The sequence below is a fragment of the Manis javanica genome, chromosome 4 (genome assembly GCF_040802235.1).
Source record: "Manis javanica isolate MJ-LG chromosome 4, MJ_LKY, whole genome shotgun sequence".
NCBI lineage: Eukaryota > Metazoa > Chordata > Mammalia > Pholidota > Manidae > Manis > Manis javanica.
This window is the reverse complement of record NC_133159.1, coordinates 24,016,590-24,041,950: the sequence shown is the minus strand read 5'-3', so window position 1 is coordinate 24,041,950 and position 25,361 is coordinate 24,016,590. Positions and strand designations below refer to the sequence as shown.

Genomic DNA, 25,361 nt, shown 5'->3' with positions numbered 1-25,361 from the left:
CTTGCCCTCATGCTCTCCCTAGCCTAGAACCCTTTTCCTCCCCTATCCTGACCCTGCAGGCCTTTCCAGCTCTACCCCATCCCAACCTTATCCTTTCTGCTCTAGGAATCACATCCTTACTCTTCCCAAATATACCAGGATGTTCCAAATCTCTATTTTATGTGCCCTTTTCTCTCCTTAAAGTGCTTTCCTGTTCACCTATCAAGTGGCTGATACAGCTCGTGATCCCCTACTTCAAGAAGTCCAGAGAGCATTAAACATTCTCCCCGTTGTGCTACTTTGTATCTTGCAACTGTTATACCCAAGCCAGTGTAATATGACCTTGTTTCTGGGTCTTGGCATCCTTACTACCACAGCAACTAAAGCACAGGGCAGGGTCTCAGTGACTGCATGCTGAGAATCAGGACACTGCATTCTGCTATGATGGCAGTGTCATCTTTTGGAGGACTTTTTTTGCCCACCTCTATGTCCTAGCTGTGTTACCCTGCAGCAAGTCACTATAATTCTCTGAGCTATTCTTCATCTGTAGAATAGGAGTGACAGCACCTACCTTCTAGGGTTGTTGTAACATTTGGATTATATCAGGCCTCTACCACACAAAGATCGTGTGTGCTACCCAGCAAACACTCAGCTAGCAGCAGCCATCACTGCTACCATGGCCTCTAGGGCCTCATCTTCTCTCTATGGGAGAAGGCAGAGCCAACAGGGGCCCCAGGAGCCACAAGTGGGTCTTCCTGGCTCAGAATCCCACCTCTGCACTCTGCCTGACAGGCAAGAAGAGAAAGAACTACAGGACACAGGCTTATTGGAGTATAAAAATAGGAATTTTTTCCCCTCATAATCACATCAATTATCAAAGAAAGAAACAGTGTGTAACAAAAATACAAAGCTCTGGTGGGTATTTTTTTTTTTTTTACCTCTCCCAACCCTCCCCAACAGCCCCTTCCCAGGGAGCCCCTGGCCGGAGGATGATGTCCCTGAGGTTGCTCTGGGGCTCAGGAGAACCGGTGATCCAGGTCCCTCTGGGGGCTGGCTGAATACGAGTAGGCCTTGCCCAACACCAGGCGGTCCCGCAGTAGCTTGAAGAAGGCATAGTAGTTGCTGAAGAGGATGAGCGCCAGTGAGATGGTCTGGTGCCACTTTTCAGAGGACATTAAGGAGTACAGCTGGTAGACAATGACGGCACCCTCCAGCAGCAGCAGGATGTTGAGGATCCGCAGGGGTTTGCTGAAAAAGAACTGTCCAGGGAAGAGTAGGCAGGGGCTGGAAAGTATGCTCCAGAAACCTGCCCTTTTGGGGCGGGAAGGTTCTGGGTAGGCCAGTGAAGGGGACAAGCTCTTGGGGCCCCAGGCAGACTTTGGTGTGGAGGAAGACTTCGTAGGGTTTGGCGTCAACTCTGCCATTGCTTGTGGTGTCCTTCTGTCAAGACTACTGCTTCCCTGTTAAGATCCTGTTCAACTTCTATCTCTTCCAGGAAGCTTTTCCTGAGAGGTCTTGCTTGTGCTCTCAACCTTTTTCTGGTTTCAAATTAACACCTTTTTATAGGTGACCCTCCCTAGGTACTGTCAGGCCTGAACAAATTAGAATCTTATGACCTAGTCATGGAAAGTTATTACAGACTCCACAGCCTGAGTCACCCATTACTTTATGTGTAGCATCCCCAGCTAGGCCAGAAGCTTCCAGGGGACCTAGTGACATCTTACTTTTTTTGCCTGGTGTTTATAGAGCAAGGTAGAGTACAGGACTCAAGAAAAATTTTCTGATCAGTTCAAAAGAATGATCAATGTTCAGGGATCACAATTCTGCAGAGGCCAAGATGCCTAAACCTGAAGAGCTGATTACAGGATGGGAGAAGTGGCAGGACATGAGAATCCAAGAGACCAGCATGCCCTGCTCTGCCTGTGACAGGCTGCAGGATCTCAGGCCAGTCCCTTCCCTGTCTGGGCCTCAGGTTTCTCTACTGTGAAATGTAAAGACCACCCAGATGAATGATTACTCAAACTGTGCTCCTTAGTGCTCCAGGTTCTTTCTGAGGAGGTCTTTCAGGGGCTATAGCACTGGAGAGTAGGAAGGGAAGGGGGTTCCAAACCTTTCAAACAGAGCAGTGCCATGAGGGCTTCTGTAATGGGCTTTAGTCTATGACTATGTTAAAAAAAAGGATTTTGATAGTAATGAATAAACAAAATAGAGACCTCTAGCCTTGATGATTTTGAGTAGTCTTTTCCACAATGTGTCTATGAGTCATTACCATAGGTTCTCAGGTTTCCAATAAGGTGCCCTTGAACAAGTTGCCCTTGAAACTCAGTCAATTTGAGTATATGAAAAAGGGGATCGCCCTGGCATTTCTCTCATACCCAAGGCTCTGGTGAAGAGGGAATATGTAGGTGCACAGGAAGTTCTTACCCCTGGGCTTGGTACACAGTAAAGAATGGTAATGGTTACTATTTACATCAATAAGAAACCCTTCTATTACTGTGTCATCTTTCCTGCCTCTACCTAATGTTTTCAAAGATCTGCTACCAAGTGAGCTGCAGGTATGGAGTAATCAGTTATATGACTGTCCTTGTGCTCCATGTGTGCATGATCTTCCTCTGGATTTGGAAAATACTGAGAATAGCTTTCTCTTGCTATGACATCACCTTCTTGCCCTGCAGATCCCCTTGCCCTCTGGATCAGGCCCCACCCTCCTTCCCAAAGCAAGGAGACTCACGTGGAACCGGAAGTGGGAGACATCAGAGGGGACAGCCACATTGTAGTGGCCCACTGCTTTGTAGACATTCTTGCTGTGCTTCACCAGCACGCCCTGTGGCCACATGCATTCTTCAGTCCACCTGGAGGCACAGGCCAACAGTGCCCTTTATGCCCAGCTCATCCACAAAAGGGGGTGCCAGAAGATGGGGCTTGGGGTGACCACCAGGACTCTACTCCCATTTCTATTGCTTAGACACAGTGACTTTCATTTTCTGGGTCTCAGCTGCCTCCTCTGTAAAATGGGGCAAGAATCATGAGAAATTCACTGCACTAGGGGTCAGAAGGTCTAAGGTGGCATTAATGTCTGTGGGATTAAGAAAATTCTTTTCCCTTTCTGAGTGCATTTTCCTCATCTGGTCTCACCCCTATCCTCCAATCAGACCTGAGGGATCTTTTTAAAATTCCAAGCTGAGCCTGACTATTCGGTGCTCAAAACTCTCTGAAAGCTTTCCAGTGGCTATGGCATCAAGTCTCCAAGGATTTGGAGTGGATCTGAGGCCCTTTGTAGTCTTCTATGACTCCTGCCAGGTAGCTCATGCTCAGGCCATTCAGAGCTGCTTCTGGTCCCTCCAGCACACCTCTCTCCATCACATCTCTGCACGATTTGCTCCCTCCAGTTAAGAATACCATTCCTGATGCCTTATCCTTCCTGTAAGCTCCCTGTCATTTTTTAAAATGTGGAAACCTCCAGAAAGTCTTTCTCAAACTCCTCATAGAGTTCAGTATCTTTTAAATGTTCCCTGAATCTCCTGCTACTGACCTACTGTTGTCAATGTTTTGTCACTTATTTCTTTGTATCCCTCACTAGTCTGGGAATCCACAGGGGAAGAGATGGTGTCCAATTCATCTCTGTGTCCCCGGACAATGCCACAAAGCCTGGCATGGAGAGGCCCCAGAGAGCACGTGAATGAGGCGGTGGGACCAGTGAATTTTCTTCCAGTGTTCTGTGAGATCACCCAAGATGCTCCTGCCCTCTTGATTCATTCATTTAAAAACAGTTATTGTGTTATGCACAACATGGATGAACCTCACACATAATATGCTGAATAAAAGAAGCTGGACCTGGCACAGGGAATAAAGTCAACAACTTGTGGTATCTTTGCATGTTGGCAGATGGTAACTACACTTATTATAATGAACTTTTTGTGACATATATGATTTTTGAATCACTGTTGTACAAATGAAACCAATATTGTGTACAGCTATATTTCAATTAAGAAAGAAAAAACAAAAAGAAAGAAGCCAGGCCCAAGATTTCTTTTACGTGAAGATGGAGAACAGGCAAAACTAACTAATAGTAAAAGTAAGTTGAAAGGTGGTTGTCTAGGTAGGCAGGGTCACTGGGAAGGGCCATGAGGACATTTTCTGAGGGACTGGAAATGTTCTGTATCTTGAAGGGGGGGTGAGTTACATGGGTGTATATACGTTTATCCAAACTCAAAAAATTGCACACTTTAAGATCTGTGCATTTCACTGTATGTAAATTTTACCTTTAGAAAAGACTATACACAAATACATGAAACATTTGGAGGATTAAAGATGGCAGCATGACAGGTGAGACACAGGCCTACTCCCAAAACCACATATAATATGAAAATATAATTAATACAACTAATCCTGAAAGAGGAACAGGAAAGAAAGCTGCACCAGACTGCATACACCTGAAGAAAAGAACAGACCTCACAGAACAGGGTAACGTACCAAAGCTGTGATCTGGTGGGAACCAAGCCCTTCCCTCACCCTAGCTCACCAGCAGGAAGAAGAGAAATGAGCGGGGAGGGAGTGGAGGCCTGGAACTGCTGAACACCTAGCCCTGGAGATCTGCTCTGGGAGCACAAACCTACATTGCATAGTGCTCTGGTGATTAGTGGGGTTGGAAAGCTAAGACAAGCGGAATACCTGGAGAGAGTGAGATTCCAGCCACTTGTGGAAAACAGGGATCCATATCCACCTGTTCTGGGACAAAAGAAAGGCGGGCAGTCTAAGAGACTTCCAAACAGCAAGAGCGCTGCTAAAGGGGCAAGGATTGCACAGAGTTTACTGCTCAGGAGAAAGGACAGGTAGACAAAATTGTCTGGGTGCACTCTGCCCAGCAGGTTGGGAACTTTCAGTAGCTTCAGGAGCTCCATCCCCCTGGCTGGCTACGCAGCTCCGAGGCCCCCTACAGTGATACGCAGCCTGCTGGACCTTCCTTCTGGACAGCTCGCATCTAGCTCACAAAAGGGCAGCTCCTGCCCTGGTGTCAGGCCAGCCAGTGGGAAGCCCCACCTACAGCAGCTACAAACACAAAGCATAGAGTCTTACACCTGTGTGTTCAGCCCACTGGTTCTGGCTGTGGAGACAGGCATAGCAGCCAGGAAGCAGGAAACAGCTCTTTCCTCCCCCCAGGCACCAGCACTACTCCCCTGAGACCTCCAACATTACTCCAAGGGCTGAGAAGCACCAGAAGAGTAGAACTTCTGGGCATGAGAGGGCGCCACATACAAATATGAAATGTCAAAAGAACCTGGTTCAAACCAAAAGCCCAAACACACCAGAAAAAGAGTCAAGTGAAACTGAACTCATCAATCTTCCTGAAAGAAATTTCAAAATAAAAATCATAAACATGCTCATGGAGGTACAGGAAAATATTCAAGAACTCAGGAATGAATTCAGGATAGAGATCCAATCATTACAGAATACAATGGAGGGATTTAAAAGCAGACTAGATACGGTGGAGGAGACGATAAATGAAATAGAAATTAGAGAAGAGGAATACAAAGAAGATGAGGCAAAGAGAGGAAAAAGGATCTCTAGGAATGAAAGAATATTGAGAGAACTGTGTGACCAATCCAAACAGAACAATATTTGTATTATAGGGGAACCAGAAGAAGAAGAGAGAGAAAAAGGGATAGAAAGTGTCTTTGAGGAGGTAATTGCTGAAAACTTCCCCAATCAGGGGAAGGAGATAGTCTCTCAGGCCATGGAGATGCACAGATCTCCCAACACAAGGGACCCAAGGAAGACAACACCAAGACATACAGTAATTAAGATGGCAAAGATCAAGGATAAGGACAGACTGTTAAAAGCAGCCAGAGAGAGAAAAAAGATCACATACAAAGGAAAAACCATCAGGCTATTATCAGACTTCTCAGCAGAAACCTTACAGGCCAGAAGGGAGTGGCATGATGTAGTTAATGCAATGAAACAGAAGGGCCTCGAACCAAGATTACTTTATCCGGTAAGATTATCATTTAAATTTGAAGGAGGGATTAAACAATTTCCAGATAAGCAAAAGCTGAGAGAATTTGCCTCCCACAGACCATCTCTACAGTGTATTTTAGAGGGACTGCTATAGATGGAAGTGTTCCTAAGGCTAAATAGCTGTCACCAGAGGAACTAAAACCACAGTAAAGAAGTAGAACAATTAATTAGTTAGCAAATGCAAAATTAAATCAACTACCCTCAAAGTCAGTCAAGGGATAAAGAGTACAGAATATGATAGTTAATATATAAAGAATGGAGGAGGAAGAAAAAGGAGAAAAAAAAAAGAACCTTTAGATTGTGTTTATAATAGCATAATAAGTGAGTTGAGTTAGACTCTTAGATATAAAGGAAGTTAACCTTGAACCTTTGATAATCACAAATCTAAAGCCTGCAATGGCAATAAGTACATACCTACCAATAATCACCCTAAATGAAAATGCTCTGAATGTACCAAACAAAAGACACAGAGTCACTGAATGGATAAAAAAACAAGACCCATCTATATGCTGCCTACAAGAGACTCACTTCAAACCCAAAGACATACACAGACTAAAAGTGAACAGATGGAAAAAGATATTTCATGCAACTAATAGAAAAAAGCAGGAGTTGCAGTACTTGTATCAGACAAAACAGACTTCAAAACAAATAAAGTCAAAAGAGACAAAGAAGGACATTACATAATGATAAAGGGGTCAATCCAACAAGAAGATATTACCATTATAAAAATATATGCACCCAACACAGGATCACCTACATATGTGAAACAAATACTAACTGAATTAAAAGGGGAAATAGAATGCAATGTATTCATTCCAGGAGACTTCAACACACCACTTACTCCAAAGGACAGATCAAACAGACAGAAAATAAGTAAGGAGAAAGAAGCACTGAGCAACACATTAGAACAGATGGACCCAACAGACATCTACAGAACTCTACACCCAAAAGCAGCAGAATACACATTCTTCTCAAGTGCACATGGAACATTTTCAAGAATAGATCATATACTAGGCCACAAAAAGAGCCTCAGCAAATTAAAAAAGATTGAAATTGTACCAACCAGTTACTCAGACCACAAAGGTATGAAACTAGAAATAAATTATGCAAAGAAAATGAACAATCGCACAAACACATGGAGGCTTAACAATATGCTTCTAAATAACCAATGGATCAATGACAAAATAAAATCAGAGATCAAGCAATATATGGAGACAAATGACAACAATAATTCAACACCACAAAATCTGTGGGACGCAGCAAAGGCCATGCTAAGAGGGAAGTATATTGCAATACAAGTCTACCTCAGAAAAGAAGAACAATCCCATATGAATAGTCTAAACTCACAATTAGAAAAACCAGAAAAAGAAGAACAAATGAGGCCCAAAGTCAGTAGAAGGAGGGACGTAATAAAGATTAGAGCATAAATAAATAAAATTGAGAATAAAACAATAGAAAGAATCAATGAAAGCAGGAGCTGGTTCTTTGAGAAACTAAACAAAATAGATAAACCCCTAGTCAGACATATCAAGAAAAAAAGAAGAGTCTACACACATAAATAGAATCAGAAATGAGAAGAGAAAAATCACTACGGACACCACAGAAATAAAAAGAATTAGTAGAGAGTGCTATGAAAAATTACATGGTAACAAACTGGATAACCTAGAAGAAATGAACAACTTTCTAGAAAAATACAACCTTCCAAGGCTAACCCAGAAAGAAACAAAAAGCCTGAATAGACCAATTACCAGCAAAGAAATTGAACTGGTAATAAAAAAACTACCTAAGAAAAAAACGCCTGGACCAGATGGCTTGATTGCTGAATTTTATCAAACATTTAGTGAAGACCTAACACCCATCCTACTTAATGTTTTCCAGAGAGTAGAAGAAGAGGGAATACTTCCAGAATCATTCTATGAGACCAGCATCACTCTAATAACAAAACCAGGCAAAGACACCACAAAAAAAGAAAATTACAGACCAATATCCCTGATGAACAAAGATGCAAAAATGCTCAACAAAATATTAGCAAACCGAATTCAAAAATACATCAAAAAGATCATCCATCATGATCAAGTAGAATTTATTCCAGGGATGTAAGGATGGTACAATATTAGAGAATCCATCAACATCATCCACCACATCAACAAAAAGAAGGACAAAAACCACATGATCATCTCCAGATGCCCAAAAGCATTCAACAAAATTTAACATCCATTCATGATTAAAACTCTCAATGAAATGGGTATAGAGGGCAAGTATACCTCAACATGATAAAGGCCATATATGACAAACTCACAGGCACCATCATACTTAACAGCGAGAAGCTGAAAGCCTTTCCTTTAAGACTGGGAACAAGACAAGGATGCCCACTCTCTCCACTTTTATTCAACATAGTTCTGGAGGTCCTCACCTCAGTAACACAAATAAATAAAAGGCATCCAGATTGGTAAAGAAGAAGTTAAACTGTCACTGTTTGCAGAATCCACTCCAAAACTACTAGATCTAATATCTGAATTCAGCAAAGCTGCAGGATACAAAATTAATACATAGAAATCTGTTGCATTCCTATACACTAAAGATGAACAAGCAGAAAGAGAAATCAGGAAAACAATTCCGTTCACAACTGCATCAAAAAGAATAAAATATCTAGGAATAAACCTAATGAAGGAAGTGAAAGACCTATATTCTGAAAACTACAAGACACTCATGAGAGAAATTAAAGAAGACACCAATAAATGGAAACACATTCTGTGCTCATAGATTGGAAAAATTAATATTGTCAAAATGGCCATCCTGCCTAAAGCAATCTACAGATTCAATGCAATCCCTATTAAAATACCAACGCATTCTTCAACGAACAAGAGCAAATGTTCTAAAATTCATATGGAAACACAAAAGACTCCTAATAGCCAAACTAATCCTGAGAAGGACGAATAAAGCTGGGGGGATTATGCTCCCTGACTTCAAGCTCTACTACAAAGCCACAGTAATCAAGACAATTTGGTACTGGTACAAGAACAGACCCATAGATGAATGGAACAGACTAGAGAGCCCTGATATAAAACCCAGCAAATATGGTCAATTAATATATGATAAAGGAGCAACAGACATACAGTGGGGAAATGACAGCCTCTTTAACAACTGGTGTTGGCAAAACTGGACAGCTACATGCAAGAGAATGAAACTGGATTATTGTCTAACCCCACACACAAAAGTAAACTCGAAATGGATCAAAGACCTTAATGTAAGTCATGAAACCATAAACTCTTAGAAGACAACATAGGCAAAGATCTCCTGAATATACAAATGAGCAACTTTTTCCTGAACACATCTCCTTGAGAAAGGGAAACAAAAGCAAAAATGAACACATGGGACTACATTAAACTAAAAAGCTTCTGTACGGCAAAGGACACCATCTGTATGGAAAGGACAACAGAACAAAAAGGCATCCTATAGTATGGTAGAATATATTTGTTAACAACATATCCGACAAGGGGTTAAATTCCAAAATATATAAAGAACTCACACGCGTCAACAACTGAAAAGTAAATAACCTGATTAAAAAATGGGCGGAGGATATGAACAGACACTTTTCCAAAGAAGATACTCAGATGGCCAACAGGCACATGAAAAGATGCTCCACATCACTAATTATCAGGGAATGCAAATAAAAACCACAATGAGGTATCACCTCACACCAGTTAGGATGGCCAACATCAAAAAGACTAGGAACAACAAATGCTAGTGAGGTGGCAGAGAAAAGGGAACCCTCCTAAACTGCTGGTGGGAATGTAAGCTAGTTAAACTATTGTGGAAAGTAATATGGAGATTTCTCATAAAAGTAAAAATAGAAATACCATTTGACCTGGGAATTCCACTTCTAGGAATTTACCCAAAGAATACAAGTTCTCAGATTCAAAAAGACCTATGTACCCCTATGTTTATTGCAGCACTATTGACAATAGCCAAGAAATGGAAGCAACCTAAGTGTCCATCAGTAGACGAATGGATAAAGAAGATGTGGCACACATACACAATGGAATACTATTCAGCCATAAGAAAGAAACAAATCCTACCACTTGCAACAACATGGATGGAGCTAGAGGATATTATGCTCAGTGAAATAAGCCAGGCAGAGAAAGACAAATACCAAATGATTTCCCTCATTTGCAGAGTGTAACAATGAAGCAAAACTGAAGGAACAAAACGGCAGCAGACTCAGACTTCAAGAAGGGACTAGTGGTTGCCAAAGGGGAGGGGTGGGGGAGGGTGGGTGGGGAGGCAGAAGGGGACTGAGGGGTATTATGATTGGCACACATCGTGTGGGGGGAATCATGGGGAATACAGTGTAGCACAGAGAAGGCAAATAGGGATTCTGTGGCATCTTACTACACTGATGGACAGTGACTGCAATGGCATATTGGGGGGGAAACTCGATAATATGGGTGGATGTAGTAACCACACTGTTTTTCATGTGAAACCTTCATAAGAGTGTATATCAATAATACCTTAATAAAAAAAACAAAAACAAAAACAAAAACAAAAAGCATGAAACATATGCTGTGGATCTGTTATAAGCCGGGCAGCCGTGAGGAGTAAGTAGATGGCTGCATGCTTGACAGGGAAGGACCCTAATCTCCAGGAGATTTGGTCCTGGATTGACAGGCAAGTAACTAAAACAAACACAGTAGAAAGTATTAGGTGCAATGATCATGGTATTATGGGGTTGTGGGAGCATAGGCAAAGGGTACAGAACCCATCTTGGGTGGTAAGGAAAGTGTTTGTGGGGGAAGCCAAATGCTAAAGGATGAATAGGAATCAATCAGGAAAAGAAAGTTAAAAAGGGCCCTCCAGGCAAAACATGCATCATGTGCAAAAGCCTGGATATAAAAGTGCATACACAACTTGAGGATTCAAAGAGGTTTGGTCTGGCTAGAGCAGAGCATGAGTCAGGGCATGGAAAGAGATGAGGCTGAAAAGGCTGGCAGGACCCAGTTCATCAGCTGGGAAGCATGTGAAGGAGCCTGGATTTTATCTGTGGACCATGGTGAGCTATGGAAAGGCTTATCCTCAAATTCAGCTATGTTCCATCTTTCCACTCCTTCCTTCCCTCATAGCTTGAGGCTAAGCCAAGCCCTGTTTTGGCCCATTTGGCAATGCCCATCCTCTCTCCTGGGCCACCTGGACAGAGCCTGAGAGGGACCCTGACTAGTATGGAGGGCCAACACCAGAAGGTTTGGCCTCCATGGCCTCCCTTTGCACCTGTGCTTCTTGGTGGGCCTACCTCTGCAAACCTGTCCTAGGGGCCTCTTCTCTGCCAGGCCTTGTGCTGGGCCCAAGACTTGGATGTGATTCAGAGGTGGTCCCAGCCTTGAGGTGCTTCCAGTCTAATGCAGGAATACAGGCAGGAAGATTAGTATAACCTGGGTGAAAAGTACAGTGAGGAAAGACTGCAGAAATGCTAGGCACCATGAAGGATGAGTCAGGCTGAGGGGAGGACAGCCCAGAACTTTAGCGTTCCTGGGCAGGGTAACTTCTGCCTCTTCTCTGCATGCAATGCCATCCTGTAGCTGCCTCTTCCACTCCACTCATCCTAACCACCTCGGCAGTCTGTGAACTCCTCAAGGATCTTTTCTTAGTCATTTCCTCCCCATGGCTCTTCTTCCCTTCCAGGGTTCCACATTTGCTAACACAGCACCATATCCTGTTACCAGACTGAAGTTTCTAAGGCACACTGTGGAATGGTTCCCTCCACTATTCAAAACACTCCATAGCTCCCTCTGCCTATAGGTCAAAGTCCAAGCTCCTCTATCCAATACACAGCACCAGGCCTGGTACAGATTAGGTAGCAGTAAATGTCTGCCGAGGGAGCAGAGGACCTAAAGATTGACTGAGTAAGCATGATAGAAGGAGTGAAGTGATGAATGAATGTATGAGCAAATCCATCAATAAGTGAAGAAATAGCAGTCAGTGAATGAGAAAGTCAACGAGTCTATGAATTTAGTCTACCCTCCTCCCACCTCCAGCACACTGCAAGTCACCAATGCACAGGGAACATGTCCATCTTGGGCCCTGCCATACCCAACTCTGGCCACAAGGCCTAGCATACAAGATATGCTCAATAGCCATTTGCTGACTGAATGAGTGAGCAGGTAAGTGAGGAGGCCAGTGACTCCAGATGCAAACCAGGGGGGCTGGGGTTGGGCAGAGAAGGGGAGTGACTCACGGGTGCTGCAGCACGTTGGAGCACAGCGCTGGGTCCACCTTCTGCCAGCAGCCCAGATGGGCAGCTGCCTTGTGCAGTAGGTCACAGTAGTTGGCAGGCAGCAGATGCTGCATGAGGATCACTGAGGTGCTGATGGACACCAGCAGGAAGAGCTCGCAGGACCAGCGCTTGTCATAGTAATGTGTGTTCTGGGGGCAGCAGGAGGCAGGTAAGACCTGGGATGCCCCTAATGGCCTCACCCCCTCCCCATTCCTTGGTTCTCTCTGCCCTGAAGAGGCCTCAGGGAAGCCTGAAACTAAGGATGAAACATCTAACAAAGCAGCCTTAACCATGGGCTTAGATTCTGGACCCCTATTCAGCTTTCTACAATGAAAAGTTGCTCCCACTGCCCACCCCTCTGAATCAGGGCATGGGCTCTGGAGTCCAACAGACATGAGTTCAAATTTTGGCTCTGCTGCTTATTAACTAGGTGACCTTGGGCAAGTCATTTCACTTCCTCTGTGTTCTAGCTTCCTCATCTGTTTAATGAGGTAAGAGTAACTCAACCACTGCTGAGAGGCTTTAGGAGGATTATAATAGTCGTGAAAGCTCTAGCATGTTGTAGCTGCTCAACAGACATGAAGTCCTCACAGCTCAAATCATTTAGGACAGTCTATCCTTGGAGAAATGTTTCCAGCCTACTGTCATCTGGGGAGGTTACCTTTGCAGAAGCCCATACAAGTTATTGTTTTTTCATGTGAAACATTCATAGGAGTGTATATGAATAATACCTTAATAAAAATTTAATTTAAAAAAAAAGAAGGTCATACAAGCTTGAGAGACACCACAGGCTTTTGGAGTCACTTGATCTGGATGAATCCTGGCTTTCCTATGTAATGACATTGTGACATGCCTATGCCATAACAGCCACAGTGTCACCGCTTTTTGTTATCAAGTATTATGAACAGTGCCATGTCTTCCTCATTGGCTGGGTGACTGTACAGGCCATTTCCTTTCTGTAAGCCTTGCTTTCTCCACTCTAAAATGGAGGCAGCCATCACTCTAGTACCAAGAGAACAGACAGGAATCTTATTAAAAACAGGGTAAGGCCTTGGGCAGGTCCCTTCCCTCCCTGGGTTGAGCTACGCACCTTCACAAACCAGACAGGCACAAAGGCCACATAATAGGCACTCAGCATGGAGCTGACCAGCACTTCCTTCATGCGCCAGTTGAAGTCCATTTTGAGGAACTCTACCTCGCTGCGGATGAGGCTGGGCGACAGGCAGCAGGCATGTGTGGGCATGGCATCTGGGCCATACAGCTGCCGTGTGTGCTGCTTCCACGTCTCCCGCAGTGTCAGTAGGTAGTCCCGGCTCCGTACCAGGCCACTCACTGCCTCCCGGGGACCCATGGAGGCCATGTGGCTGAAAAGGTTTGTTTTGCGCAGGTCACAGTTCAGCTGCAGGAACGGAATGTACATCCCAAACCTGCTGGGGAAGACAGTGGTGAGGGTAGGCCCGCCCATGGGCCAGGATCTCAACCCTCAGTCACTGAGGGAATCTTCTTTCCTCCCTGGGCCTCAGCTCCCCCAGCTGCTGAGAGGGGAAAATCAACCCATCCTTCTATCCATCTTCCCATCCAATGGTCAGTCATTCAACATGTGTATTAGCACGGAGTTCATGCCAAGCATTGGGGATATAGCAGGAAGCAAGAGAGAAGTCCTGCCCTCACAGTCTATTGCTGACTAGCAGTAATCCTAACAGCCCACATTTATTGGGCACAACCTATATTCTGTACACTGTACTATGTGCTTTACATGCATTATTTTCTATTTATCCTAAGAGCACTGTATTAGGTACTAATACTTTGTGCCCTTTTTGTCTGAGGAAGCTGTGCCTCAGAGAGGTGAAGTGGATTCCCAAAGGTCAAACAATTAATGAGGAAGTAATAGTGCTGGGATTCAAGCCCAGAACTGTCTGATAACAAAGATTAAGAAAAAATTATGAGTAATTAATTTAAATGTACCCAGTGCCACAAAGGAGGTCTAAGTTCTTATGGGTGCATACGTTAGAGACAGCTCATTGGCTTGCAGAGGAGGGCAGTTCAAGAACAATATTTATTGTGTACCTATTATGTGCTGGGCACTGAAATGGGCCCTTGAACAGTATAAATCCTTTTCCCTGAGCAGCAACCTTAGGTGAGGGCTGGAACCAATTATAATTACTTCAGGGGTGTTTTTGAGTGTGTGGCTGGTATTGTTTGAGGAGAAAACTGGAAAGACCCATGGTCCAGAAGAGTAGATGATTATAAGGAGTAAATGTCAAGCGAAGTACATGCAATGTTATAATAGTGCCCTTCACAGGCACTCCTTTTTTTCTTTTTTAATAGCTTGGGGCCTTTCAATTTCTCCAGGCCCTGAGACACAGCCCCAGAAGAGCCCCTGGGATCCTGTATGAGTTAGGGCCAATAAGAATGCTGTTTTCTTATCAACAGTAACTTTCTTTTCCTTTTTTCTGAGTTCCACAAAGGGATACATGTGTGTCCTAGAGCAAGCAATTAGCCTCTTTGGGGTTCTGCTTTCTGGTCTATAAAACAGGGATGTGACCATCCTCCCTGGGGTAAAGTTAAGTAAGGTAACTTAGAGAATTGTGGTGGACAGCCTAACTTTTGGAGTCAAATGGGCCAGGATTAAAAGTCCAGCTCTGCCACTTATTAGCACTGTATTTAGGGCATTTAACACCTATGAGCCTCAGTTTCCTTAACTTGCCTTAAGTTGCATGGCTCGTATTGATTCTCTATGCTCAGCCAGGCATTATGTTAGTGTTTCCATAAACATTCTGTGTTAATCCTTACAACAAAGCTCCAGCATGGTGCCTGGCCCAGAGTAGATCAACACAATTTTGTTTAGAAAAGAAAGAGACCAGTGATTCTATGGGACAGGAACGAATGTTGAAATGGGATTCCAAAAACACTGTTCAGGATTCCTTGTGGGAAGGAGTGTGTACACACCTACATGGACATATAAGAGATTCAGGCTCAAATTTAAGGGCATATAACTTAAGAATCTCCCTTGCTTTGCCTCTGAGAAGCACTGCAGGTACAATTAAATTATTCAGTAAGTGATTGCTCTGATAGGCCACAAGTTAGATGCAACTTCATATGCAAGACAGCAGATTCCCTCTCATCCTCTCTACCCAAGATGTGACAGTGTAGAAGTAGAAAATAAATCGATATCAGCAAAAAGAATACCTAGTAAACATAATGTTCCTCATGTAATTGTAGATTAAAAATACCAAAAAAAAAAAATAGGAGTGGAGGTTATCAATACACAAGTATTTTGATAAATTTAGAAAGCAGAAAAACATGTTGGCACATGAGAAAGGAAGCCATTGTCTAGAGCAGTGCTGCCCAACTGAAACATGAAAGTGACATAAATAATTTCATAGGAGCCACATTAAAGAAAGATGAAATTAATTTTTAATACTCCATGTTAATCTGAAACATGTAAAATATTATCATTTCAACATATAATCATTATTTATGAATGTTTTACTTACTTTCTTTTTTTTGTACTAAGTCTTCAGAATTTGGTGTATATTTTATACTTACAGCACACTGCAATTCAAATTAGCCTATTTCAAATGTTCAGTAACAACAGGCAGCTAGAAGCTACTAAACTGGATGGTGTAGGTTCTAGAATATGCCATGAGAGGGCTGCACTGGGAGCTTTCTGCTCAAGAGAGACTCTGGCCTAAAATGGGCACTTCTGATAGAGGGTAGAAGTAAGAAATAGAGTTGAACAAATGGGATTAAACAAAAAACTATATTTATTTATGAGTCAGCCTCTGTGTTCTCCTATATACCTTATATAACCCTCTCTGAAGGATTCTTCTCTAAAGAAATTGAATAAACTGAGGAGAACTGAGGACTTTATGTACATTCTCTAATTTACATTCTAGAGTAAAACCACTACCCACTTTCCAGCCTAAGGGGCGCCCACAGCCTGAAAACTAGCACCTCCTTCACTCATCCTAAAGCAAAATCTGCTAGTCAGTGTGCCCTGCCCACATACCAAAATTCCCATACCTCCCACTCATGTACACAATGGCAGAGGGAGAGAAAATGCACTCCAAGCTACTCAGTCTTTCATTCTTAACCAACAAAAGAAACCAACTACACTTAGAAAACTAACAGCATGAAATAGAAAATTGACCCCAGTGAAAAGACAAGATTGAGGGAACATAAGAGATTTTTAAAACAAGAACAGAATACTATGAGAAAAGAAAAATAAGAAAGGAAAGAAGAGGCCTTAGAGATGAAAAGCATGATTGCTGAAAAAAATATCAATAAAGAAAGCTGGAAGATAATGAGGAAATCTCCCTAAAGGCAAAGTAAAAAGACAGAAAGACAGAGAGACAGAGACAGAGACAGAGAGAGGAAGATAGAGACGGTTGTGGGAGAGGGAGAAAGGGAGAGAGATGAAAAAATATATGGGAAAATATAAGAGAAACAAAGGACCAATCTATGAGTTCTACCATCTGATGAACAGAAGTCCCAAAGAGAATAGAAAACATGGAAGAGAAGGTATTATCAAAGAAATAATAGAAGAAAATTTTTGTGACCCGAAGAAGTCCCCAAATCTCCAGGTTAAAAAAGTCCTAGAATACTGATAAGATGAATGACAAAGTTCCACACCAGACACATCCTTAGGAAATTTCAAATAATCAAAAGATAAATAGAGTATAGCTAAAAGCTTTCAGAATGGAAAAAAACAAGTCAACTACAAAGTAATTGGAATCAAATTGGCATCAGACTTCTCATTAGAAACACTGGATGCTGGAGAGAATGGAACAATATCTTCAAAATTAGTAAGAATTTGAATTGCAAAATCTACATTCAGCTCAACCATCAATCAAGTATGAATGCAGAATAAAGGCAATTTTAGACATGCAAGGACTCAGAATGTATATACCTCCCACATACCCATTAAGGAAATTACCTGATAATGTACTCCAGCAAAATAAAGGAGAAAACCAAGAAAGAGGAAGACATGGGATCCAGGAAACAGTGGAGCCAACCCAGGAGGGTAGCGAAGGGAAGTCCCAGGCTGAGAGCTGTACAGCAGGCCTAAAGAGCAACCACTCCAGACTGGAGCAGGAGGATGGAGGGCTCCAGGAGGGATGTCTTTGGGGGGGAAATGGACTCCAGGCAACAGGTAGCATGATTGAGAGGCTGGATAAACTTGAGGATATGTTGAAGGCCATCATTCTTTTGTCAACAAGAAAAAAGAAAGGCAATTAGAAACTCCAAGGAAAATAAAAAGCTGTGTAAGAAAAGTTACAATCTAAATATAAGGCAAACTAAAATGTGGCATGAATTGTAAGCAATTGATGGAATGTAAGAAAAGAGAAACCATTTGACCTTGGTACTAGAAACATTATATTTTAAGAGGCCCAAGACTGGAATTTGGTAACTATAGAGAAGGAATGTCACCTATACACACAACTCAGCCCTGTAAGTGAATGATATTTTCATACTTGTAGTAATATCAAGGACACTTATTGGTTTTTAATTTTTAGAATTAGCCTTAGACAAAGACTAGAAGACTTAAATGTGGTTATATAGTAGAATGGAAATGTCAGTCTTGACAATATAAGAGTACAGCTGCCAGGAAGTGAGGACAAAGAGGGGAAGAAAAGTGGATGGGTAGGGTTCCTAATATTACCATCTTACATAAAAGGAATTAAGATGCAGACTACTGTTGATGGAATAAAAAACACAGGTATACTCATATTATTGAAAAAAATTACCAATAGGAAACTGAAAATATTACCAATTATCAAATACTGGGAACAGTACAGATGGAAAGGTAAACTGAATCTTCATCTGTCATTGCAGGGAACCAATGTACATGCTCATGTGTGCATGTGGGTGGTATGCTCATTTATGCATAGAATATTTATTTCCAGGATATACAAGAAACCAGAAACATTCATGGTTACCTCTTAGAAGGAAAACTGGATAGCTGGGAGATTTTTCATTCTATATGCTTTAATATACTTTGAATTTTAGCTATGTAAACCTACTATCCAGCTATATAATAAATAAGTTTTTTAAAGGAATAAACAAAGGTATAGGGAAACCAGAATTATGGGGGTAACTCAGAAAACACAATAAAAAAAAAACAATTGCTTTTGAAAAGTAGGACTAAAAACATGGAGGGTGGGGTTGGAGACTGTTTTTCACCACAAGCTTTTTAGCACTACTGAATTTGATTTTTTTATGATATAATTATCTTACATTTAATAAAAATTAAAAAATTAAATAAAAAACATAGCAAAGTATGTATACTAAGTGTTGTCTACATCCAAGGAGAATGGACTCACCAGGTATGAACTGGAAGTGTCAAATTAAGGTGACTGTTGGCAGTTCTAACCAGTACAACCAGTGGAGGGCTGTTTGTTAATATCTATCAAAAATGCAAAAGGACATACCTTTTGGTGCAGTAATTCTACTTTTGGGACTTTGTTGTACTGACCTACTGGACAAGTGTGCAAAGACGTATGAGAAAGAATGTTCCCTGCCTCAGTGTTTCTAACAGAGAAAGGCTAGGACCAACACAAAAGTCTATTAACAGAAGACAAATAAACAAATTGTGAAAAATATACACAGTGGGACACTATGAGGCCATTTAAAAAATGAGGCAGACCCATCTGTATTACCATGGAAAATTATTCAAGGCATATATGATTATGTGAAAAATGTAATAAATTGTACATCATGAATAGATTAATCCTTGTTGTTTTAAAAAAAAGTATGAATGTGTGTATTTGCACAGAAAAAATTTGGAAGGATATGCTGCAAACAATGGTTTTCTGGAGGACTGAGATTATATGGGACTCTCATTTTCTATGTCCAAAGATTCTATAAAGTTTAAGGTTTTTACATGTACATGTGTCACTTTCATAATGAAAACCTAGTTATAACTGCAGCAGGTGTGATGGGGCTCCTCCCATGACAGTGCCCTCTTGGTCAAGCAGAGGTCGAAAGGGAAGAGTGTCCAGCTCTGAAGCTTCCCAGGGAACAGTCTGAGGAAGTTCATGAACCAGAAAGCCCAGGTGGTGGGAAATGACTGTTAATGTCCAGGCAGCCAAGAGCCTGCTCCAGAACAGCCAGGGTGGACATCTTGCCAAAGGCCTCCCCCATTCTAGGCCAGAAAGGGGCAGTCCTGGGTTCCTCCCAGTCACTATATTTCCATCTCTCACAATCTGAGTTCTGCAAGACAGAGGGAGGGAGGGAGCAAACAGACACAAAGAGAAACAGACACATGCACATGCAGACACACACACACACATGGACACTTCAGCACACATAACCACACAGAAACATGCACATCAATGCTTGCATGCACACTGACCTGGAAGACACATGAAAATTACATAAACATTAAGATATACAAAGAGAAAGAACTAGGGAGGAAAGGAGAGATGGGGAGACAAAGCCCATGCACTCCCCCTCAGGAACACTCCTCTGGGATATACACTCACATCTGAGTCCCATTCTGACCTCCCCCTTGGTGCTATCTTGGGTAAACTATGCCTGCCATCTTAACTTCTGCTTCTGCAAAAGAAGGCTAATAATCCTGGTCTCAGGGAAAGGTTGTCAGACACTGTGAGAAGACACTGTTGCTGCCCTGTTTGTGAGTCTTCCCAGTATGGGGGTCTGGTGACCCAGCCACACTCAGGAGCCAGGTGCTAGGCAGTGAGGGGTGAAGTGAGGGTACTCACGGATAGCAGAGGAACAGGAGGTTCAGGAAGGAGTAGGTTCTGCAGAGATGGATGAGGGAGCGGCACAGACTCCAGCCTGTTGCCGTGAGAACTGTGAAGCGGGTGAGGAACAGCAGGATGGAGCGAAAGAGGGAGACCTTTCCTCTCTGAGAAGCCTGGGTCAGGGCGAGACAGGACAGGATGCAGCCTTGGATGGAGGCCATGGAGGCTGTGCCCAAATCCCACCCAGCAAGGCCTGTGATCCCACCTAGGGAAATGTGGGGCAGCAGGCTGGACAGAACCTGGAAAGGTGAATCCTTTTCCTTGATACACAGTAATCTCCAAAAGCGACGAGAAGCACGTAATGTTCTTTAACCAAGTCCAAACGCAGTCCAAAGGAAATGCCTCAGGATTGAAGGGCTGGGCGTGTCTCTTTGGCACCCCTTGGGGAAAGGGGGGTCCCAAAGTCCCCAGCCAGCCTTTAGGACCCAATTACCTCCTTCACGACGGACCCAATGAAGCGGCGGCCCAGGACAATGGTGGTCACCATCAGCAAGTTGAAGTCAATCAGGTGGAAATTCTGTGAGGGTGCAGAGACTGGGGGTCACGTGGGTCTCTGCCCATATACAGGCTTCTCTCATACCCACCTCCCCCTGCCCAGTCCTTTCCACAGGGACTGTCCCCACTCTCTGACCTTCATGGGCCTCCAGCTGAGTCAGGCCAGGAAATTACCTAGAGGAGTACAACAGGACCCAGAGGAGGGAAGTGGGACAGTCCCTGGAGATAAGAGAGTGGCGTGTGAGCCCTCTTGCTCTGATCACCCATGCCCCTGTCCCTGAACCTCTTTTTCTGCACAGAGATCTTTCCAGTTCCTGAAACACTCATGTATGCCTGTGGCTATCTCCCCCATAGGATTTAAGACTCTGCACTCCTTCAGACAAAATCTGTGTCAGATTCATCTCTGCTACCCTCTATGCCACTTAGTGTGGTATGGAGCACATTTGAGTGTTCAAAAATCACGCTTCCTGTTCCTTCTATACCTCCCATGCCCAGCAGGAAGCCAAGCACACAGGGTGCTTGGTAAACTATGTTAAACTGAAACCAAATGTCTCACACACCCACGCACATGCACACACCCACGCACACACACAGAGCTGGTCCTAGCTGGGCACCTACCAGGGAGGTATGGGAGGGCGGGTGAGAGGGCGGATACCACCACACTGTCTTGTAGATGTTGATGTAGTGGACGAAGAGGGCTATGAGCTGGCAGAAGAAGAGCTGCAACTCAAACAGAATGCTGGCCTGGACTGGCAGCTCAGGGATCTTGCAGTGCTGTAGGGGCACGACCGTCTGGGTGGCCAGTGGGGGGCTGGAGAGGCCCGTCCCAGAACTGCTCCTGGGGGTGGGGAGGGAACAACATCAGGAGCTGACCTGAGAACACTACGAAGAACTTATGGGGCACAGGTTTGTGGGGTATCAGGATCAGAGAAGCAGCTCATGACAACGATGGAGTCCTCCTAATTCTGCTTTTCCGACAAGGATGCCAACTGAGCCTTTTCCTATCTCTAATCATATTCAGGCTTTCCGATATTCCCCAGGGAGGAATTATTAGGTTCATTTTAGGGATGAGGAAAAGGAGGCCCAAACAAGGGAGACAGCCTGTCCAAACCACCAGCATATCAGGAGCAGAATTCTAATTGGAATCCAGGACTTTGAGCTTATTATACTACGTCCCATTGCATTTGTCCAAATGACCACCCTCTGGGTCTCTGTGCAGCTCATGCCCTCCACACTGCTATCTGCAATATGGGGTATCACGAAGCCCAGATCAGGGGGAGCTTTGTCTATATTGTCCCTGTGAGCACAGTGAGAGGCATGAGGCAGGGGTGGTTTACCTGGTGCGGGAACGGACACTGGTGACCGATGCACTGGATGTGTGGCCCCCACCAGAGCCCCCTGAGGACACTGGCTCACAGAGCGGATTTCGACAGTAGGATGTCCTGTTGGGACCTCTTCGTCCTCCTGTAGGGCTCAACATAAAGGTAGATCCTCAAGCCAGAAGGCATATATCAAGGATAACAGCAATGATACTAGCTACCAGTTACCTGGTGTCTCATTTTATCATTTAATCACAGAGACCTATGATCTGACCCCTGCCTACCTCTTCAGTCTCATCTCCTCTCCTACCAATCTCTGCTTTGCCCCATGCTTCAACCATCCTGGCCTTCCTCTCGTTAAGCAAACCAAGCCTGTTATTACCTCTTGAATTTGCTGTATCCAGTGTGGAGAGTCCTTCCTTAGCTGCCATTTTTGAAGTAACTGCCCCTGTAACTCTCTCTTATTTCTATTCTTTTTTCACAACAATTTACTCTTGGAATTCATCTTAATCATGTGTCAACATACTTAGTCTCTCCCACTAGAATGGAAGGTCAATGAGATCATTACCCTTATCTGTCTTTTTCACTGTCGTATACCCTCACCAGAAAATATATGTTGACGAGTGAATGAACCCAGCAAGACAGGTGCTGCACAGATTAGGAAACTGAGTTTACACTGTGTCACAGGTAGTTTGAGGGGGTAGGTCCCATGTTCTTAGCTAGTGTGCATTATTCAGATACTGTAAGTTTCTATAAACATACAATGCTGAGCACCCTTGAAGTTTTTTCCATCAGGGCCTGAGATCCAGCTTTTTTTTAATTTTTTAAAATTTTTTATTGTTTGCTTTTTTGTTCTTGAGCTTTATATATTCTCAATACTGGACCCTTACCAGACAAACCATTTGCAAATATTTACTCTTATCCTGTAGGATATCTTTTCACATTCTTGATAATATATATTTAAAACCCAAAATTAGGTGTATTCTATTTTTTTTTTACATAAAAGACATGTTTACTAGGCTCCCCCCTTCACCAAGTCCCCCCCACATACCCCTTCACAGCCACTGTCCATCAGCGTAGTAAGATGCTGTAGAATCACTACTTGTCTTCTCTGTGCTGCACAGCCCTCCCCTTGCCCCCCCCACACTATACATGCTAATCATAATGCCCCCTTTCTTTTTCCCTGCCCCTATCTGAGATCCAGCTTTATGGGCATTTGGGTATGATCGGGACCCAGGGCCTGAGCACAGGGTCAAAGATGTGGGCTGCAGTTGTAGACCTAAAACTTGGACCCACAACCTACTTCTCTAGGCTTAGCAGTCCAGCCCACACATCCAGACACCACCCTGCACAAAGGGCCTGCACAAAGCTCCTAAGCACCATCCCAGTGCTAGTCAAGTTACAGCTTGGCTCATGCCTCTTCCCAGCAACACAGCAGTATATACATACATACACACACCCTGCCCTAGCGCTTCAGCTCAGACGCTATTTTCACTTGTCTTTAAAAGTACTTGTCCAGGAGCTCTGCCTCAACCAGCAACCAGCCCAGAAACTCTGTTCATACGCTATCATATCTGGCTTAGAAAATCCCACACACGCACCCTCAGTCCAAAAGCTGTGCCCACACCCACTCTGTCTTTAGCAGCTCTGCACCCACATTAAGCAACTCGCCCCAGAAGCCCCGCCCACACACAACTGTCAGCCCTGAAACCCCGCCCACAAGCCGATAAAAGCTCTCTGCAGCAACCCTGCTCCAGAATGGGCTCCCTCGGCCTGGAAAGCCTCTTTCCGGCCCCACCGCCCCCAGTACAAAGCCCCTACAGCCAGATGGTTCGCTTCCGCCCTTAGCCCGCGCCCCCACTTCTAGCCCTGGTGACTAAGTCCTGAGCCTAAGCCCCTACAAGCCCTCTGCACTTTAGAAGCCCCGCCTACCATAAAAGTCCCGCCCCAACAACAGAGGCCCCATCCCACAAAGGGACAGGCGGGGGCGGGGTCCCTCTGCGCCCAGCATCCCCTCCCCCTTCCCTCGCCGGGATCCTGTCCGCGTGGGGGAGCGATTAACAGATCGTCCATCCTAAACCCCGCGCCCGTCCGTTCCCGGGCCGAGTCGGACCCTTTCTGCTCACCCATCTCCTCCCCCCGGCGCTCTCCGTTTCGCCGCCGCAGCTCCTGCGGGCAATATGTCGGAGGCGACGGCGGCCGGGAGAGGACTAACCGCTGCAGCCCAGTCCCGGGTATCTGCCGCGCGCTCCCGCCTCGCCGGCAAATTTGCATACAAGGCGGGCTAGGAGCTGGGGGCGCGCTTCTTAAAGGGGCCGCTAGGACAAAGGCGGAGCCTGCGCGTTCTTTTGTCTCGCGGTTCCCCACGCCCTTTCTGCAGACCCGAGAAGGAGGGGAGCGCACCTCCTGCCCTTCCCGGGCGTGCCTTCTCCCAGCGTCTCTTAAGACCAGAGGAAGGGGACCGTCTCTCAGTTCCTGCTCAAGATGGACTGTGACCATGAGTGGCCCACGAGCGCCTCAAATCGGCGCGTCCCAAATCGAGCTTTCATATATTGCGCTTTGGGACACCCCAGTCAAAACCTGAGACCCAAGTCGTTTTCCCCTTTCCCTCGACCCCCACAGCCAATCTATCAGTTGGTTTTGCTGACCATAAGTCCAAAAAATTTCTTACATCTGATCCTGCTCTCCTGCTACCACTTTATTCAAATCCTGACTCTGCCAGTTCCTAACTTTGAAATCTTGTCTCTCGTTCCTTATAGGGAGGCTGGCAATGTTCACCTTATAGGTCTTGGTGAGGATTAAATGAGACAATGTAGAACAGATTCTGTTTTAATAAATGTTAGCCATCATTATTATGATGTATGGCAAGCACTTGCCACAGAGGAAGCACTAAAAAAATGAGCTATTACTACTAATTCTTATGATTTCTTTCCTCACAAAACCTGTAAGCTGTTTTAATCACTTGGTAGCTCCATCAAGGCAAAAGCACAGTGCTTGGCACATAATAGACATCAGTATTCAATTAATTGAATAAATTAGTATTTAATATTTACAGACATTACAGTTAAGTGGGAGGAGATAGACATAAAGTTAGTAAATTCTGTAATATGTTAGAGGGAATGATTGCCGTGGAGGTAAATAGGACAGGGGGCTTGGAGGGTTGCAATTTTAAACAGGGCAATCAGAGTCAGCTTCATTGAGATGACTTTTGAACAAACTCTTGAAGGAAATGAGTGAGCCAATCATGCAGATATCTGGAGAAAGGGGGCATTCCAGGCAGAGGGAAAAGTCAGTGGAAGGGCCTTCAGGTGGGAGCATGCCTGGTGTGTTTAAGAAACAGCAGGAAGACCAGTGTGGCTTGGATGGGACGGACCCTATAGAGTTCTGTGACTTTACTCTGAATAAGACGGCAGAGAGCTATTGTAGGGTTTAGACTTCAATTTTTAAAGAATTTCTCTGGTTGCTCTGTGATAATAATAGACTGTAGGGGCTCAAGGGTTAGAAAATAAGAGGCCA

General features: G+C 44.1%; 1 protein-coding gene across 2 annotated transcripts; it reads right to left on the bottom strand.

The window, feature by feature from the left end:
- Nucleotides 1-802: 802 nt before the first annotated feature.
- On the bottom strand, nucleotides 803-24,134 carry TMEM39B (transmembrane protein 39B). 2 transcript variants are annotated; one of them, XM_073233564.1, is made up of 10 exons: nucleotides 23,972-24,106; nucleotides 21,864-21,990; nucleotides 21,145-21,364; nucleotides 20,465-20,548; nucleotides 19,990-20,144; nucleotides 13,353-13,689; nucleotides 12,224-12,411; nucleotides 4,651-4,707; nucleotides 2,711-2,831; nucleotides 803-1,238 (listed from the first exon to the last, which is right to left on the bottom strand). In XM_073233564.1, the coding sequence occupies exons 1-10, from the start codon at nucleotides 23,973-23,975 to the stop codon at nucleotides 996-998; spliced, it is 1,536 nt and encodes a 511-aa protein (XP_073089665.1). In that variant the 5' UTR covers nucleotides 23,976-24,106; the 3' UTR covers nucleotides 803-995. The 2 variants fall into 2 exon arrangements, with proteins under 2 accessions (XP_073089665.1, XP_017532236.2); XM_017676747.3 differs by lacking the exon at nucleotides 4,651-4,707 and having other exon boundaries at nucleotides 23,972-24,134.
- Nucleotides 24,135-25,361: the final 1,227 nt, after the last annotated feature.